General features: G+C 41.4%; 1 protein-coding gene and 1 long non-coding RNA gene across 6 annotated transcripts in view; one reads left to right on the top strand and one right to left on the bottom strand.

The window, feature by feature from the left end:
* EFL1 (elongation factor like GTPase 1) overlaps positions 1 to 20,659 on the bottom strand; it is a 286,193-nt gene that overhangs the window by 35,499 nt on the left and 230,035 nt on the right. For 4 of the 5 annotated variants that reach the window (XM_029574748.1, XM_029574744.1, XM_029574745.1 and 1 more), the window contains exons 19-20: positions 17,404 to 18,422; positions 7,208 to 7,392 (exon numbers count right to left, since the gene is read on the bottom strand). In XM_029574748.1, coding sequence (XP_029430608.1) covers positions 7,208 to 7,392; positions 17,404 to 18,422 — 1,204 coding nt within the window. The remainder of the gene's footprint in view (positions 1 to 7,207; positions 7,393 to 17,403; positions 18,423 to 20,659) is intronic. The other variant, XM_029574749.1, reaches the window with a different exon arrangement.
* On the top strand, positions 4,664 to 7,270 carry LOC115074842. The gene is made up of 3 exons (XR_003852350.1): positions 4,664 to 4,787; positions 6,387 to 6,531; positions 7,182 to 7,270. It is a non-coding gene; the product is annotated as an uncharacterized LOC115074842 (long non-coding RNA).

Genomic DNA, 20,659 nt, shown 5'->3' with positions numbered 1-20,659 from the left:
CGATAACACTCAGAGTGGTTGCATTCAAACAGATACAATTTAAAGGGCTACATAAAGTGAGACTCTCTCATCAATAATTCACATGTCCTTTTAATCAAAGTCCATAACGGATGTAAATATCTGCAAACAACAGTGGCTTAAAACAGATGCCACAGAAATGAGTCCCCTGACACAGGACCGTGTTTCGTGACACTGCATCGGGAGGGCCAGAAGCAAACCCAATGGGAGTCAGAAAAACTAGGCAAACAAAAGAAAGTAAGCAAAGATGAAATGCAAAACCACAAACAGGCATAAAGCAGGAGGTATACGGGAATTGAGTGCGTATACGCACCAAACATACAGCAAGTTATACAAACTGTCGAAAAGCAGATCCAGCCGTGAGGTAACCCTATAAAGGCGTGCCTACTTCTGCGTGCATGTGCTGAGTTGTGCACAGAATTGAAAATTAGCCTCCCTATTGCTCCTGATAAACAACAAACATAACAGAAAATACTTCCCCTCAGCATTAGAGCCAAGATGAAGTGCCAGACAGTCTCCTGTCTCATGTTACTAAAGGCTTTCATCTCAAAAGTTAAAATTCTGGCCCCACAATCGCAAACACTGTGAAGCCCACACGGTTACGTACAAATTGTAAATCACCTATTCAGGGACTGAATATTCATTCGTAAGTAAAGTGCTTAAAATTAAGGCTTCAAACACAAATACGAGCCTTTCCCACTGCACAATAATATAAGAACATAAATCAGCCTGCTTTAACAAAAGTAAAGCAATCAGAAACAACAAAATATTTGCAGAAGTTTCACATGTGGATTAAAACTGGCAAGTTCTTCGTAAACGAAAAGAACCGTGCCAACACGATCCCACCAGTTATGAAAAGTGCATGTAACTACAGCCTGAACACATCCCTGAGCTGAAGGTAAAGAACCACAATTACTTCAAACAGATTGCGCTTAAAGGAATCCAAACCACAGACTGTGCTGCTGCTCTATCTCCAAACCCACGTAGAAGTCAGAGCATCCTCTTTAACCCGAGTTCACTGCCTCGCCCTCTTTTAGGCAAAGATCAAAGGTGCAGGGTCTTGAGCCATGAGCCGAGGACGGTGCAGCCTTGGCTTTTCCACTGAAACGGAGCACCCGCGGCAAACGAAGGCAGGGGAGGTCAACACCTGCTATCCGACCCCGCTGGGCCCATGAGGAGACCACTGCCCACAGCAGAATGCTTAAACCTTTTCTGTTAAACTAGGTAAATACTATATGTATCATCCCCTAAAGCCACACAACTACTGCCTGTGACGTCCCCCCAAAACAGTGCGCGCCGCAGCTGGGCATACGGAATGCAGATCTCGACGTCAGTAGGAAGAGAGAGGGGGATAATGTGTGCGCTTGTGGCAACTTCTCTGCATGGACCAATGAAGCCCTCTTGCCCCTCACCACTTTCACTCAACCTGGGGGTCTCCTGCTTGTAAGCAAATGACGCAGCATCACCTCTCTGGCACGCTATGCAGCCATCTTTCCCAATACTGTGTTACCAAATAAGGAGACTTTATTTTATGGGAATAAACTCCTTCACAGAGGCTACAACATAATATCCCTCCTTCCCCCAGGAAAAGCACATCAAGGTGAAAGCTTGAAAAACATACTAAAAGCCATGTAATATTTTCCGTTGGCAGCCCTCTGCCCGGAAAGACAGGCTCATACTTGCAACGCGAGGGCTTTTATTAAGGAAATGCTGTAGAGTTTTTTGAAATGTCAAGTGTCACCAAGGAGAAGTTTAATGACTTGCCTAAGATGTCAGATAATATTCATTTTAATATCTTAAACAAATATGAGAAGAAAGCAGTGAACTTTGGAGTATATGAAAGTCCTGGATCTCAGGAAGACAAGGAGACCCCATTTTTTCAACGGGTCAAACCAGGACCCTTTGTGATTCTGAATCCTTTGTCTCAAAGCAATAATAAAACTGCATTACAAAAACAAAGCAAAACAATAATTCCAAATGCATTGGTTCCGTCTGCAAATACACTGGCCAAGTTCTAACTAAGAAATCTCACATTCTGAAGTTGTTTAGAGTGAGAGATTAATAAAGAAAAACAAAAAACAAACCTTACAAGACAGCTTTATAAACTACTGAAAAACTAGAACTGCATTTGTCTGTCCTGAGTGCTAGAGTGCGTATCCTAGTGCACCTGCTCATTTATCAGGGGGTGGATTCTTTGTTGACTTTTTTTTTTTTTTTTTTACACTGAAAGGTTTGGTTATTCTCTAAGCTCAACAACTACCAGAGAGTTTCATCATATGAAAACTGATTTTTTTTTAAAGGAAGAAGCAGAGCTAGATGTATTGCATGCAGTCAAACTGGGGCAGACAAATTTCTTACAGTACAGCGGAGCACCTTTTATCTTCAGGGGACAGAGACCAGAATGGGGATATATGGAAAGTTAGAAGTGCCCCTATGTCTTCAAAAATAAACAGAGAACACCTGTTTATCAAGTATTACAAAATAATGGTTCAACTTGCACATAGTGCACCACACAATAAGTGTAACAGTCTGCTATGTATTCAGGTGACATCCATCAGATTTAGGGATCATCAGGGAATGTGATGGATTTTCAAAGGTGGTGTCGTGTTGGCCACTGACTGATGGGACAGGTGTTGCTGCAGACTCTCATGTATAAGTCAGTATTTCGAAGCTTTCCTATATAACTCCATCAGTGTCACCCACATCATACAATTATGCTTCTCCTTTATAATCTTCTCCTGTAGCCTCTACATTTGCATGACTTCCTGCTGGGGAATAAAACATTTCTGCCTATTGGCGAGAAGAGACCGTGCCACGATTTCTTCAGCGGCACTAACAATGCACCAAAATGCATCCTTGATGGCGAAGTTTTACTTCGGAAGCCTTCAAAGCGCGCAAATTGTTTTTCAATACATTCTCTGTAGTACCGGCACTTTATGTTCCAAAAGAGTGTTTGACCCACAAGCTGAATCACAGCATTACAGATGGGTGGTAAGAAGGTATCAAACACACTGAGGTCGATATTCAAAGATTATGGGAACACGACACAAACGGATTTCTAAATTTCCCCCAATTCCCCAGCTTTTTGTAGACTGCTGTTGTAGATGTTAAAACGAACACTCGCAGTATCTATCCCAGGCTAATAGCGACTGAGAAATTAAAATGGAAGCGCAAGGCCACGTAATAATAAAATGTTGATAATAAGCTGGGGGGTTTTTTTTCCTTCTTTTTTACTCTGTTATATTCTAATCTATTTAGGGAGATCTTGTTCATCTCATTTATTGTAAATTGTAATAAAATAATAAAAAGAACAGGCTTCCCATACATGGTCACAAGATATTGTCTGAGAAACCATATACTTGCAATTTCTTTACCATTGTACAAAACGCATTAAATCCCAGTAAATGGGAAAACAATTCATGTCTCTGCACAATCACAAGGTCTCCACTCTGTAAAATCCACTGTGATTTTTTTTTTCTACAGTTCTCTTCTGCAGATTTAATTGCTCTGCCACTTACATACCATTATTAGGTAGCATTGAGAGAACTGCTATTAGTGTAAGCACTGCTTAAATTTCTTCTCCCAGACTCTAATGCTGCTCAGATCCGTCTTGCTTTTCAGAGCACTGGATCCAAGTGCAAAATAACCTGAACGGAAAGGACGATTCCAGCTGTGCTGCTCAAATAGTTAATCATTTCATTTTTCCTTCCATAGCCTAATTACTGGTAATAAATGCTGTGGGTCAGATGATTTTTAGTCTTTCTGAAAACACCCATCTATTCTTTCTACTATTCCTGCTCATTCCAGTCTTGTTAGACACAACATTCTACTTTTCCTTATAAAAAAGATAGTAACGGCACCATTTTGATATTCCTGAGCCACCCAACATCACATCACTTCTTGCACTTAACTGCTCAGTTCTTTTTCATAATCAATTTGAGGAGGTTACTATTGAAAGAGTCTACCCCTTTCCTTCTCCTTGCCACCTGTGCTCAGGCACCATGGACCACGGAGAAATCCCTGTCTACTGACGAGTGTGACTCTTCGAGGAGGCTCTCGTTCACCCACGCTTCCAGTACGAATTATATGAACTAGGAGCGCTACCGGGCAGTTCTGAAAATCTGGGGGGAGGGGATTTCGCACCTGCCAGCCTGCAAGCATATTTTCAAAGGGAACTTCCTCGCGGAGCTTCCCTTTGAAAATCTGGGGCCAGCCAGCACTGCAAGTCCATTAGCACCTGCTCTGAAGCGGATGCAAAGTCTTTGCCCCGAGTGGCTCGTGGGGATCTCATAATGAAGCGCCTGAGCGCTGCTGGCCAGCTCTGTTCCTCCTCCCAGCCCCGTCCCTGTTCAAAGCAGGCAAAAGCACTAGCACTGTGGAACAGCACAGTCACTTCCACCCACAGAGGGGGAGGGCAAATTTCAGCCCTTGGCTTTACCGGGGTAACTAGTTCGTTACCCGGCTAAAATCTTTTGAAAACTGTCCTTTTGTTTTTCAGTATACTTTTTATTTGTATGAAAGTCTTGTAAAGAAGGGCATGCTAGCACCACTGTGGAAAACCCGATGCTGTACTTCCATCTAAAGCAACAGTGTAGAATAGGAAGTACAAAGACAGTGATTCTTTTTACATTCTGATTATTTCCCAAGGAGATGATCGATGTTTACAGTTTTTTGAAAGCTTCCCTAGCTCTGGACGTCCTAGCCAACAGGTGGCATCATTCAGCGCAGGTCCATGGTGCCGGCTCACGTCCTTCCTGACAGTGAAGAAGGTAAGACCCTCCCGAATCGTTCAGTGGAGATTCCAGAGGGATGGCAGCCAGCTCTGAACTGAACTAAATCAAGGTTGTCACTAAGCAGCCCTCTTCAGGACCCCATGCAAGTTATCACAGTGTCTCGTATAAAGTGCAGACAAAGCATTACAACACTAAACTATGGTCTTTGGGACAGAGAGATTTCAAAACACAAGATGTGACTATAAGAAAAGGAACATACTTTTTTTTTTTTTTTCCTAAAGTAAAAAATTAAATAAAATATATTTAGTAAAAAAAAAGGCCCTAGAAATGGGCCCTGAAGAGGCAACATAGCCCCAGACTAGGCAAGTTGATATCTTGGACTCTGGCTAATATGGCAGCTTTAACATTGCTTCACGGACTATTACATAATACTGTACATTCCTTCCTGAAAGATGGATTGTTTTGGTTTTGAGCACTCGTTTAAATTTCCAGAAACAGCTCTTAATTCATATTCTGCTAGGTTGCAAGCCTACCAACAAGCTTTGATTTCCAGCTTCATAATGGATTAACATTTTTTGGGAAAGTAATAACAGTTTGTATGGTCCTTCAGTCTATTTTGAGCTGAAACGGATTAGCCTTTTGGAGGAATGTTTGGCAAGCTGCTAGTCTAAGGGTAAAGAGCTCTTCTGTCATGGTAGCTGCTGCCAATGTTTCTTTGTTCTCCCTGCACCAAGAGCTGCCATTCAAATCCCGTGCTTCTGACAAGCACTGCACATCTGGCATGGGTGGTGGTGGTGTGTGTGTGTTGGGGGGGGGGGGGGGGCTGAGTTTTCAGACTCGGCTGTCAGCCCGATGAGAACAGTATGGCAGTGAAATATGACTCATGCTGACCAGACCATTCTTGGGAGTTTTCAAACCCTCCTGTTTTCCAAAGATGAAGCACTCTATTACTCTATTGAAAGACAGAGGATGGGGAGTCTCTCCATTGTGGGGGGGGGGGGGGGGGTGTGGAGGAGGGGGGTCGGTCTTAAATTTCAGAATGAGATGCTGCCAAGATCCATCTCACTGGCTTGGTGCTGGAAGAACGGGAAGACATTAAGCTTTGTTAGAATTAAATATATTCATAAACTCTGGCTGGGGAGGGGTTGCTTCCATATCCTGCAGGGGGGGAAAAAAAAAAAAACAACCCAGCATAAGATCTGGGGACTTGTTTCGCGTGCTAAAGGTACGAGTCCTCAGCCAGTTTTAGAATAAAATCAACAATAAATATCGCAACAACGTGCGTCTGCAGAAATGTTCTTGTCCCAGTACATTTCTCTTATAAGAACACCCCTAAGGCCAAATCAAAGTGTCCTTTGAAGAGTAAAATGTTCGTAGGAGAGGAATTATTTTCATAGGGAAGACGCTTGAGCTCTTGGCCATAGTCAGATAGGACAGACATGCATTGTCGTGCTACGGGCGGCTGCAGAGCACACAGTTCATAATTTTGGGCACCGTGACATCAGAGAAGTAAAAAAAAAAGAGAGACAGAAAAGGGAGGGGGGGGGGGGAAGGAGGCCAGTTTTGCTGCATCCTACATATAGATCAAATGCTATCCTAGTGACAATTTCCAATTCTGGCCCTTTGCTTCCTCAGATGTTTTCTAAAAAGCCAATGAAGTCCAATTACTCCAAAAGGAGCAAACTGTCATACACTGACCACATCCTCGCTTGATGTCCGAAAACCTGGAGAGATATACACACGCTGATGCCATCAAATGAGGTCAGCAACAGACACTAACGTAAGTGCAGACTTGGGATCTGAAGTACAACTCACAGCAAGACGGATTGTGCCTCCTCCTGAGGTACAAGGAATGTAGGTCAGGTATAATTAGGCACTAATAAATTTCCAGTCTGTCTGCACCTTGGAGAGTGGATGATGATGGCAGATAAAGACCAATCCGCCCATCTGGTCTGCCCAATTAAGATTCTCCCTTTCTCGTTTCCTGGGTCGACGTAATGTACGAGAACACAATTATTATGACAGGGCAATGACTACGGTTTATTTTCTTTATAAAAAAGTTCTTTTTCTTCTTTAGATCCTAATTTCCGCCATCCACGACTCTCGTTAAGAATTTGCCAACAGGGGTGACCATTACTGGTCGTGTGGCACGAGGAGTCTATTTACACCAACTATTTTCCAAGTCAGTCTTGCTGGCAAAATAGAAACTGAGTTAATCATAGGAAAAGTAAGGAGTGTACATTATTTTAAAAACAGTAAAATGTCATTAAAAAAAAACAACCCACTAGGCCCCATTAAAGTACTCTTGGGTGCCTTTTTTTTTTTTTAAGCTTGAAGAAAGCCAATCTGTGCAGAATCTTGGTTTTAACCTCAACAAAACTGAATTCTTTGCATGCCTTATAATGTTCTCTATTTTCTATGTATCCCCAGCCGAGATGGAATAAAACAAGGTTTACCTCCCAGTGGCTGAAGACCAGCTGTGGACTAGCCAGGCCACTTGTCCTCTTCCTGATTTCATCAGCGAAGCCAAAGCTTTCTGCCACCGGCAGCACTGCCTTGATAATGAACATGTCTGTGCCTTCCTTCATCTCTTCCAGCAACACTCGCCCTTCTCTTTTCGACAAGACAGCATAGACACGACCTGTGAAGCCACAAATCTAATTAATTCACTGAGCCCGCCACATCTTTTTAGACCTACTACCATTGACACCTTCCTTTTTCTGCGCCGGGGGACGAGCGAGGCAGGCTTCGTGAGCCTGGACTTCTAACTTGAAAGAGAGCTGCGCTCTGTGGGCCCAGCTCACCCAAATCTGGGACTTGGAACCACTCCCTGGCACGAGGTCTGCATGCATGCACTTTTAGTCCACGCAGCCTCGCACCAAAGGGAAAGTACAGGAGGATTCCCACTTTGAAAATTATACAGCGCATGCGCTTTTCCTGCACCTGCATTCTTGTGAGGGGAGAATGTGACTTGAAAAGTACATGCAAAGATTAGAAAATGCAATCTTCCCTCACCCCCGGGAACACCTCCTGTCAACGTGGCTAAAAGTCTGCATGCTGTGAAACAGTGCGCATGGAGGATGGGAAGTTTCCCAGACACCTGATTTACTGGAGTGAAACACTTTTTGCTTGGGTAAACCATTCTGAAAATTATCTTCTCCATGTGCACATTAGCTTGCGGAAGAGAAACCCAGTTCTATGTAAATAGTGCTGCAAGTAGTCTGTGTAGATGATTCTTGCTTTTTATCACTGCGGTCCGCGAATAGTGTCTGTGGTTTTTGGATTTGTTTACAGTCTCAGTAAAGCACCGAGCCATGGCTGTGTTGTGTGTGTGGGAGAAGATGAAAGCTGTATATGTTTACATGCATGTAGAAAGTGTGCCCAGCATAAGTGTGACTGTATCCGGTAACTACATGCATGTTTAGAAAGAAGTGGTGGGAAAACATCAATGAAAAGGAGGCGGCTTAGATCACGGTAAGGATAGTATGGATACTGTTTAGGGTTCATGAAGGTAGCTCGGACTTCTTATTTTTAAAGGCAAGCTCTGCTTTCCATAGCGGGAAAAGCAACATTGGCTCTTCCATGTAGGATAAAGTTGTTAACACAGAGTAACTCAACAGGGCTCGTTCCAGCCAGGTTTTCTATTCTTTCAAAAGTGAAAAAGTTTTTACATGCTGCCATTTGTTAAATAGATGGAGTCCAGGGCAAATATTTCCATGCTTATTCGCCTAATTGGACTGAGTGGTCCTGGTCTTCAGTTGGATTCTGTCCACTATTCCAGTTCTGGGACTCTCTCAAGGAGCCTCACTCCTGGCAGCTGCTTTAACTCAAAGACCACCCTACAAATATATTTTTGTCTCTGCTTATCTGTCATTACTGTGTGTAAGGAATGTAAACACAGAAAAGTAGAAGAGCCTCAAAAAATATTTATTGGTAAAACAATGATTCCGTGAATGCCCGACTCTAGGCCTGAGTTTCGCCCAGTGAAGGGCTGCTTCAGGGGCTATTGAAAACAGATTTTTGTCATTAGACAAGAAGCATTTTAGGTTCCTCATACCTCATTCAAAAAGGTCATCAACAAAGAATCCCAAAACATTGGTAGCAGGTCTGTTAGTCTCTTGTTGATGTACTCATTCCAATTTATTTGTGATGGAGCTCTTAAGCTCGCGACAGTGTGCATGCTTCAGATTCATTCAAAACAGGCTGGCATCTCAAAGTATTTTGGTTTAATAGCATGGAATCGATATTGTCCCGACTGTAGAAATACTCATGCAGCAGTCAAAATGTATAACAGTGCACGTCGTGTACTAGATTCTTTGTGAAAGGAATGGGAGAGGCACAACTGCAGCAGTATCCCATCCCATGGCTATTCCTTCCTCACAAAGGACCAGATATATTCCAGGTGCTTTTGGAGGTGATTTAAAGCTTTGCACGTACTTATGTCTGTGTGTTTTTGAGGGCATGTCTGTGGATGAAGTGAAGAGCATTAATGGAATGTCCAAGATGGGCTCCTCCTGAGTATCAATTTTTCAGGTCAAGATGAATATGCCATTGCTATGCTGAACATCTCATGAATGTTTTCTTTTACACAAGCTTCTAGTCAGCAAAACTCCAATATTTCCCATTAAAGAATTGGAGTGAATCACATCTTTTGTGTATTATGCAGTACTTCAAAGTGCACATAATTATTATTTATAATAAATTACTCAAACTTTTTTTTGTTGTTGCTAAAATGAATGTTTATTTTATTTTTTGAACATATAACTATTTTGTCAGCAAAATAAATGATTTTAAGTTGGCAGTTACGAGATATACTCAACGTATGATTTTCTATCTTTACTGGTTCCTACATATTTTTAAAACCATACTTGATTCTTTTGGCACGTTGCTAACATACTGCATTATTCCCCGAGGAGTGTTACCAGGATGTTATTTCATGCAGCAGGCAATAGGTAGATAGTCACATCATCAAACTTCCTTTTCCTGACAATATAAAACAAATAATTGATACTTTCACTTGATAGTGAAAAGGGACCTGACCATCCGGAGGAAATAATGACCTCTAAAGGAAGCATCACCTCAACCTACGGTTTTGTTGGTTAGCACAACTTGGCCTTAGGAGCAAGAGTTTTCTGTTATGTTAGTTAATATTTGACACACTGTACATATCCATGCATACAAGGAAACTACTTGAGAGAAAATATAATATTGCATATACTGAAGCTCAAAGTTAATAATTGGTTAGGTTGAAAGAAGGCCAGACATGAAGACCAACCTTTCTGCTCTTGTATAAATAAGTGCAGATTCAGTGAGAAATATTTAAAAGGCATCTAATATATACTTTATAGTATAAAACATGAAGACCAACCTTTCTGCTCTTGTATAAATAAGTGCAGATTCAGTGAGAAATATTTAAAAGGCATCTAATATATACTTTATAGTATAAAACATGAAGACCAACCTTTCTGCTCTTGAATAAATAAGTGCAGATTCAGTGAGAAATATTTAAAAGGCATCTAATATAAACTTTATAGTTCTCTAGAAATTTGAACCATATATGTTTTAAGCCCTAAATATAAAGCTAAAAACATAGTAAAATAATTATATAAATTTAGAACATATGGAATGCATACATGGTATTTTTTGCTGTTACATTTATGAAAATGATTTCAAGTCTGTAGAAAAGTTCTGATACTACAAAGGATTCTATAACATGAAATGGTCACATATTTTTACATCTTACAACTATTTTACAATGAATTACTGTACCAATATACTGTTAGTGCTTTAAAAATACATAATTCACACACAATACTAAAGGAGCAACATTAACAGCCATAGGGCATTGCACTCTATGATGTATCAATTCAGACACAATGTAGTGATAATTTGCTTTGTGGCACAATCAAATATAATTAATGTACCATGACTTTAAAAGAAACCAGCCTCTCCTCGACTACAGTCGGAGTCAGTTGATGGTGCAGTTTTTTCTTACATCTTTGCTTTAAACATTCTTGCCCAGCTTGTAAGGCACACCAAACTCCAGCCTTGGTTCACCCCCAGAATTCACTTTCTATGTTCATAGAAACATAGAAATGACGGCAGAAGAAGACCAACGGCCCATCCAGTCTGCCCAGCAAGCTTTCGCACTCTTTTTTTTTTTCTCAAACTTATCTGTTACTCTTGGCTCTTAGTAACCTTTTGGTTCTGTTTCCCTCCCCCCCTCCCCCAATTAATGTAGAGAGCAGTGTCGGAACTGCATCTAAGTGAAATATCTAGCTTAATTAGTTAGGGATAGTAACCGCCGCAATAAGCAAGCTACACCTATGCTTGTTTACCCCGACTATGTAATTCAGTCCTTGCTGGTTGTTGTCTGTATATAGATTCACTTTTCTTCATTCTCCCTGCCATTGAAGCAGAGAGCTGTGCTGGATATGCATGAAGTATCAGTCTTTCTCCCTTGCCTGATCAGTAGAACGTCTCTGGATGAAATCCCATGCTGACATCATACATTTCAAATTCATGCTGACCTTCTTCCAGTCTGCTATTACACTTGCCAAGCAAGAAAGCACGTTTGCTTACCGTAAATGGCATTCTTCGTAGACAGCAGGATGAATTAGTCGTGACACATGGGTGATGTCATCTGATGGTGTTGAATGGCTCCATCTCTCTAGCACAGTCAAGCTTTTACTACTGAGCATGCATGGGAGTTCCTGCGCATGCTGCCTCATGCACCCCTGTCTATTGTAGAACTTAGCTTTAGCTAGGTAGTCAACTCTCCAGGGAGGCAGGTGCATATTAAGCATGGCTAATTCATCCTGCTGTCTATGGAGAATCCCATTTATGGCAGCAATTCATTTCATTTATTAAAATGTATTTATCGCCTAATGCTGTTGGCCTAAGCAATGTACAAAATAAAACATTCAAAGATAATAACCTAAATATAAAGCAAATCTTATCAAAAACATATTTACATAATTGACAAAGTTATAATTCACCACACAAACACTTTTCACAGGAGGACCAATACCCATACTCTTATCCAAAAGCCTGTTTTAACAGGAAGGTTTTCAGAAGGGATCGAAACTTCTTAATACAGTCAGACATTCTAAGTTCCATTGGTAAGGTATTCCAAAGAGTAGGTGCTGCTACCGAAAAAGCGGATTCTCTTGTGACTGTGAGGCGAGCAGCTCTGGCTGAGGGCATATCAAGTAGTGCCCATTGAGAGGATCTCAACTGTCAAGAACGTTCATATTATTTTAGGAGTGCAGAAGACCATGGACAAGTACTTGAATTAATTTAAATGTGATCATCCCAATTTTAGAAGCAATTTGCTGCTGCATTGGTAACTGAGAACAGGGGTGATATGTTCATATCGTTTGATCCCAGAAATAAGCCATGCAGTAGTTTTTAGCAAAAGCTGCAAAGGATGCAATGAATTGAAAGGAAGACCCAAATAAAGCCCATTGCAATAACTGATCAGAGGAAAAATATATGCTTGCACAACAGTATGAAAATCACAATTATGTAGCAGATGTTTTAACCCTGAAAGAACATGTAACTTAAAAAACCCAGATGTAATTGTGGCTTTGATTTGAGGATAAAATGAAAGAGGAGTCAATCCAAACCCCCAAGCTTCTGATCAGGGCATTAATCGAGAAATTCAAATCATCAATCAAAACTGATTCCTGATGAAATGTCGAATGTGGTCCCTGAATCAATAAAAATTCAGTTTTAGACATGTTGAGTGACAATTTATTCTGTTGTAGCCATTGTGTGGCAAACTTGCTTTCTCCACTGAGTAAGGGTTACATAGCAGAGCATGGTACCCCCCATGGATCATGGACTACTGGGTGAACAGATTGCACAAAATCACTTTCCTAAAGCTACTGTCAATTCTTGAGAAATTGTTCAGACAGTAATGGGACATGAAGGTGTGAACTAATGATTAATTGCAGCTTTGCAAATATCTTCAACTGAAATGAATTGAAGGTGAACCATTAAGGTAACCATGGCTTTTACTTGATGAACCTTGACAGATTCTATGATCTGAAGGTTAGCTAGCGCATAGCAATAGACAATACAGTCTGCTAGCCAGTTAGACGTGTGTTTGGTGACAGCCTTACCCAGGCTATTAGGAACATATGAGAAGAAAAGTTGAGAAGATTTACGATGTGGTTGAGTTCTTTTTAAGTAATAGGCTAAGGCCCTTTTACAGTCCAGCAAATTGAAGGCCTTCTCTCCTTTAGGTATATGAAGACTTGAAAAGAATGTGGGCAAAACAATAGCTTGATTCAAATGAAACACAGAAACCATTTTAGACAGAAACTTAGGGTTTATGTGGTGCACCATCCTATTGTGGAAAAATTGCAGATATGGAGAGTATGAAACTAATGCTTGTATCTCACTGACTCTTCTAGCCAACATGATAGCGACTAGGAACACTACTTTCCATGTAAAAAAACTTCAAGGGAGCAGACTCCAATGGTTCATAGAGAGGCTTCATTAGCTAATCTGAGACAATGTTGAGATCTCAAAGCACAGATGGTTTCGCAACAGGAGGTCTTGTATGCCATAATCCTTGCATGAACTTTGATATCAGAGGATGAACAGAGATTGTCTTTCTATCCACTTGAGGGTGGTAAGCAGCAATGGCACTGAGATGCACTTTGACAGACGTACTGAGGTCTAAAGTGTTGAGGGAGAACAAGTACTGAAGCAAATCTTTTGGAGCACAGGCAAATGGGCCCAGCAAGGCTGCCTAACACCAAGATGAGAAACGCTTACATTTAAAGCCATGTGCTCTTCTGGCAGACACCTTCCTGACCGAAATCACAATATCCTCAACTTCCTTAGATAGTGACAATGATAAGACTATCAAGCACTCAACATGTATGCAGTCAAGTTGAGAGAGGGGAGGTCTGGATGACAAGACGATCCTCCTCCTGAGTGAGTAGAGCTGGACTAACAACCTGATGAGTTAAAGAGAGTTACACTGCACACATTTGCTACATGCTACTAGCATTACTATAGCCTACTTTTGGAAATTACTTTGCAATTGGACCACTGTAAGCAAGTAGTCACTGAACTTCTATAATGAAACGATTATCCTTTGCTTTAAAAAATCAGCTGGACCAGTAGAGGTGATCTGTGGTGATTATTGGACATGGAGGGCTTCTGGAGATGAGACCTGAATTTATTCTTATTCTATAAACTTAAGACTTTTCTGACATTTTCCATCGCTGATTTCAATAGATATAATGTTGAGCCGAGTCATGGGGATAATATGCACCGCTGCTGACATATATCCAAAGACAACCAGGATTGCTCGGACTGGGACCGGATCCTGCTGGAGTAAGTTGTGACCAATATTTGAATACAAACACTTGATTTCATGGGGGGAAAGCTTTCTCCTGCAATGAGTCTAAGCCCCGATGAACTTTATTTTCTGAATAGGAATGAGGTTCGATTTGGCAAAGTTGATTATGAACCCAAGCGACTGAAGGAGCTGGATCATCTTCCGCAGGGAGTCCAACATTCCAGCTTGGGAAGGTTCCATCATCAGCCAGTCATCCAGGTAAGGAAAGACACAAATCCCCTGGTGATGAAGATGTACCACCATTACTGCCAGGCATTTCATGAAGACTCTTGGGCCGCCAAGAGCTTGAAAGTAAGAACCTTGGTATTGGAAGTGAGAGGAATCCTCCATGAACCTGAGGTATGTCAGCATATGCCTCTTTCAGATCCAAAGTGCAAATCCAGTCTCCTGCTTGGATGAAGAGCAGGTTGGTGTGGAGGGAGTTCATTTTAAATTTCTCCTGTGACAGGCTCTTGTTCAGGATGGCTCTCAATCACCCTGACTTCATAAAGATAAGGAAATAACAGGAGTAGAACTGTTTGCCATGGTATTTGGAAGGGACAACTGAGAAGAGACCTGATGAGCCTCCTGAGTCCTTACTCCTCCTGGGCCAGAACCAAATAACCTAGCAAGCCTGACTGGGACCACTCTGAAAATGTGGTCATTCCTGTCTGCAGCCAATCTCCTGCATCACCAGAGCTGTCTGCTTCTCCCGCTCTGCTGATTTTCCTGTGCATCGGAGAAACCACAGACTGCATGGCCACCAAATTCATGGCCTCATCGCAAGAGCAGCAAAAGGAACCACCGTGGTAGGAATCTGATGGCCCCCACATCCCCTGCAGTGCTGGCTCCTCTCCAATATGTTCCCCGAGCCTATCACAACCCCCTATTCCCTAGCATCTCCACACTGTGAGTTCCAAATGGAACTCACCCACAAGGCACTCCAAAAACTGGGACGAAGCCAGCTCATCAACTTCTCTGGAGTTCTCCCTGAGATGAGTGAAAACGGCATAGCTACAACATTATGCTCTTTTTGAGGGAATGGGCAACTCAGTAAGCTGCGGTTGCAGGAACCTTGTGGCTAAACACAAACAACTTTTTTTTTTTTTTTAAAATGGAGGCAACTTTAATCTGACAGTTTACCCAGCAGACTCACAAAGAAGAATGGAGGCCAGAGGAGGGGGCTCCACTAGGGCCTAAAGGCATTTGATAGCATAACAGAATCTGCTCTATGAAGGAAATCCCCCAGAAACCAATCAAATGTCTGCTCTACCAAATGCTGCCCCAGGAGTCAGACCTTTCTCAACCACAGGATACAGCCCAAAGACTGCTGCCCTGGGAGTTGAATGATTCTGCTCTACTAAGGAAGGACCAGAGATCAAACCCTGGGAGTCCTGCTGCAATCTAAACATGTGTTGCTGGAGACAGAGAATACTAGCAAGTGCTTACGTTTTACCACTACAATTGGCGGTGATGAGGTCACTGCAAAAGTTGTGTTCATCTGTTGGGAGAGTGGTAAAAACCCATGCATCTGGACTGGTCTAGCAGGATGAAAAGGGAGGCAGTTTTAAAGGATTTTAGTACAAGCTCTTAGTGTGTTAAGAGGCATAAGGTCTAACATAGTATCCTGCAAGGGCAATAAAATAATTCAGTAATTACCCTAGAGAATATAATTTAATGTTTTTAAAAGACAACTTTCTTTTATTTGCATTTGCTCAACTACCATAGTTAGAATATCAGTGATACTAGAGCATATTGCAAAGGCATTAATAAAGACACCTTGACATTAAGCAGTGCTTCACGTGTTCTCTGTGCATCACAGGATTTCAATGTATGATCTCATGATGATTTCCGATAAATCACAATGCTTTTGTTTTCTTCACTATTTTATACATATTTTTACATGTCTTTTTTTCATATCAGCTAATGCCCTGGCTGGAATGTCATTTGCAGTAATAATCATATCCATCTACATTCCCCAGCAAGCTATTTAGTAATTAATGCATCATCAAATTTGAAGGACCCTGGCTTCATAATTTGGCTTTCCCACTGATAGAAAATTATTGCTCAATTACAACAACTAATCAAAATACAGTATTATCAAGCCAAATTTAATTGTCAATGGTTAGCTTTATAACTGAGAATATGCTCTAGGTACTCAAGATATTTTAGTCTGAATCATACTGATTTTCTCAAATTATTTGAGTGTTAAAACACAGACATGCCCCTGCCATAATGTACCGCATCATCAGAATCATGTTTTCCAAAACGGCTCAGTGTACGAGGATGGAGTTTCTTAACTGGTTAAAACAATTTCCTAAAACGGCACCAACTGCAATTTGGGATTTAAATTTCAGCAAGACTCATCTTACTAACCTACATGAGCACAGTTACTGCTAGAATACTGCACTAGACTGAGAAGTTCTTTGCCTTGCACATTTAAACTCACTGAGCATAATAAATAAAGCACTGTAAAGAAAAACAGGCTGGGAACTATTACTTACCTGGCGACCCGTCAAACACCGAGGCAAAGTTTGATAAGCAAACTATGGGCCTCATTTACTAAGCATTTTTCCCATAGACACAGAATGGGAGAAAAGCCTCAGTAAATCAAGCCCTATGCTTTTTATTTGAGGGAGGAAACCTTTAAGAGAAAGATATAAAAGGACACTTTTGCTTTTCTCACCCCAGGGCTTAGGAGCTCCTTGCTTTAGGAAACAGACACTTGCTCGTGCTGTGCCTGTGCTGCTGTTTCATATTACCTTTAACTGCATTTTATACTGCGGGCAAGTGCTGTTTTTATGGAAATATACCAATGAGAATAATACAAGTAGATTTTACTAAAATACATCTGCTGTGTATTTGCTAAAGCTCAGCAAGCAGTTACCTTGAGAGGATAACGAGTCTCAGTACGTTCTACTATATGAACATTCAAGACCATATAGGCCCCCTTCTTCAGACGTAAACGTCTTCCATCTATAAAAACTTGCTTTCCTCCGGTCTACTGTAAAGGTATTTTTCTATTTCAACTTTAAAGTCATGCTTTATATATCATTTATCTCAAAAGGGGTATTATATCCCTGTTTCTACCTGTCTGACTGAAGCATTTAAACAATATGTGTTCTTTACAAAGATGGTATCGCCATTAAGAAATCAGACTTTCATGGCACCTGAAACCCCACAGCAAGAAGCGTCAGTTAAGGCATTCTGTCATTAAACTTTCTGTCCTGCTCAAATGCACACAATTACAGGATTTTGCAATTACATTAGCTGTACGTTTTATTTTCTTCTTACCTAATACTTCTGCTGTTGCCATAATGTCACAAGTGTACATAGCTGCCATAAGTCGCTGGGGTTTTGCTTGGAATGCATAACGACAAGCTTCCTTCATGGTGGCAATTAACTGTCCAGAAAAAGGACCATAACAATCTGCAAGCAATGCTTCACCTCGACGTTTACTAATCTTGTCTAATGACTTGGATTCACCTTGATTGCCAACTTGGAAACCCTTGCCTTCACTGGAAGACTCACTGATAGAATTACTTGATACAGATGAGATCACGCCATCTTTCTTTTGTATCTCTTCTGATCCATCAGATTTTCTTGAATCCTGTCTGCTGACTTCTGTTAGTTGTTCAGTTCTGCTCATGTCCCATTTTTCCATAATAAAACAAACACCCATCAGGGGTTCTTCACACATCGGCCCAGCAAGTGTAGCCAGCTGAAACCCGCTCACTATACTATTATCAAAGTCTCGACATTTGCCTACTTCCTTAGTAACTTTTTCAAGACACTGCCATACAGATGGTCTCTGATAGCCCTCTAATCGATTGACTAAAATATTGGGTCCATACCTTCGTGGACCAAAAGACCATATCTGATCAACAGTATTTCTCCATTTTCGTCCCTGAAGGTGCTGTTCCAACTTTTGTTTAAAAGCAAGAATGCTATCCAGGGTCTTGTGATTAATCTCATGGGTGTTGCTACCCTCATTCAAACTCAAGTTGATTTGTTCCATTGTGCGAATTAGACTGCTGTTCTCTTCAAGAAGCCGAGTCACCTCTTCCGGAAGTGGCATGGCTCTTACGCTGAGCGTGGCTAGCTTGTTTGGGGTAGTTACTGTTATGAGGCCATCAGAATCAAGTTGGACTCCTTCTGGGACTCTATTTTGCTCCTCTTTCACCTGATGTATGACTGCGATTTTCTGCTGCTTTCCTATTTCTTCGTTTACCATGTCTACTTTGGGTGGTCTCGTAATCGTCTCCCTGAAAGGGATAATTGGTTCTGAAGCACTGACTTGAATCTTTGCAAATCTAAAAAGAGGAAAAGAAAATGAAGGTAGGTTCTTCTTCATAAAGAATGGGCCACCTCAAAAAAACAAACATTCATCGGTGTCCCAGAACTATACAGAAAGTAATGCCCATGCTAGTTTAAAGCTAGAAAATGGCAATAGTTTACTTGGGATTATTTGTACAGTCTTTAAAATAAACTTTTCCTAATATCCTGTTAAAAAAAACCCAAAAAAACAGAGGAGAGTTTTAAATGGAAAACATCTGATAGTAAATCAGTCTCAATTCATGCTAGTCTGCGAGTAGTATAAACAGGCTACATTCCAGAGCACCATATTCATCAAAAAAACACAAGAGCAAATTATTGATAGTGAAAGGATTCATAAGTGTAAATTACATATTGCATTATCAGATTGGAACTTGTCTTCATCACTGACAAATTAAACAAGAGGTTAACATTTCAAACATGGAAGCTTTTTTTCTGCAGTTCACAGAGCCAAAAACAAAAGCAGTTTTTATTATAAGTTTGAAACCTGAGCTGTCCTTTATTTACTCTCTGATTACAAATGAAAAGTCATGCTGTGGGGATGCTGCATACATGGGCTATGAATGCTAATGCAATTTCTCAGCCAGGTTTGGTCTATGAGATCAGCGTGGCAGAGATATTCTGAAGTCCTTCTCTGGAAGGAAAACTGCTGGATAGGCTTCCTTATCTTCTGAACCCTACCTTCCAACCAAGCTGTTGTCCGGCCAGTTCCAAGTGACTCTTTGCAGAGAGAGTCCAAGGGTGAGTGGAGAAGTTTCATTATAAATAGCTACAGGACAGGAGATTCCTGTTCAACAGTGACAAAGGTGATACACCAATGCTCTTTTCATTTTTCCTGTTATTCAGTTTTGAGCTGGAGTATACTAGCGGATACTCTTAACCATGGAACAGATCTTTGTTTCACTATTCCTGTTTGCAGGGTTTTGCCACAAGCCCAGCCTAAGGCCTGGATTTTCTAAGGTCGCAGACCTTAGAAAATCCGGCGATAACGGGGGGCAGGGTGGCAAAGCTGGGGGCGGGCCTGCGAAAGCCGGCAGCGATCGCACCTCTGTGGTGCGATCGCTGCCGGCTTTTTCACCCAATAACGCGCTACTGTAAAAGGTGGTGCTATTGGGTGCGAAACTGGCGGCGAAAAGGGCCCTTCCCTTTTCGCCATCAGCGACGTCTTCGCGGCGTCTACCCCGGTTCCGCCCCGACTCCTCCCCTTCCGGTGCGGACACCGCCCAGAACCCACCCCGATCTAGGTATCGCACGCCAAAAGTCCCTTTTCGCGTGCGATCCCTTTTGAAAATGACCCCCTAAGAAAGAAATAATTTTGTCAATTGGGTCATTCAGGATCACATGTGGTCTCTTCCATATCTGTATAAGCCCATGCACCAGGACGATAATCTAACTCTTCAAAAAGGGGATATAATGGCTTCATAAAAGCACATTTATCAAAACAATTCTTCTAACTGGTGACTGAATGCACCCAAATCTAAGAGACCATTAACCACTGCCCGTGAAGACATTCTGACTACTTCTGGCCATTCTTACTTGGTCTCTGCCTTTCTATTGGACAACAATAAAAACTTCACTAACAGGCTGATGTAGTATGGTGCGCAGGCTCCAGCACATGGCTCAACACGCGGTTGGATGTGAATTTTGGATATGCAGTCATAACTCCCAATGCAAAATGGGGGTTAGCGCCTCCAAAATGTGCACCCAACTGCCCGCATAGATAATATTTATTTATTTATTTATTTACAGTTTTTATATACCGGCAATCATGAAAACATATCTTGCTGGTTTACATAGAACGGGGGTGCAATAAATACATAGAACTAGAACTGTGGTGACAGAAGGTACAGTTACATTTAACAAGGGTGGCCGAACTTGGAGAAGGAAGGAGAGAGGAGAGGATAGAAATGGTTAAACAATATACAATTTAATTTAGCGCTCATTACATGTAAATTCATGTTGGTGAGCACTATTATGTATTCCCCTCAATGCAGAAAAGAAATGTGCGCTCAATTCTCACATTTGTATGCTCAGAAATTAATGCCAGCACAGAGCTGGCGTTACTTTCTGCGTGGCCAAAAAAAAATGTACAGAAAAGCAGTATATACTGCTTTTCTGTACTTCAGGACTGTTCCTGATTGGTCCTTTCCACGGACATTTGTCAGTGAAAAGGCCCAATCCCCTTAGGACAGCCTTCTGAAAGGTGATTGGTCCT

Source organism: Rhinatrema bivittatum, chromosome 13 (genome assembly GCF_901001135.1).
Source record: "Rhinatrema bivittatum chromosome 13, aRhiBiv1.1, whole genome shotgun sequence".
Classification (NCBI taxonomy): Eukaryota; Metazoa; Chordata; class Amphibia; order Gymnophiona; family Rhinatrematidae; genus Rhinatrema; species Rhinatrema bivittatum.
The sequence above is the reverse complement of the archived record's forward strand: the minus strand, read 5'-3'. Positions and strand labels throughout refer to the sequence as shown.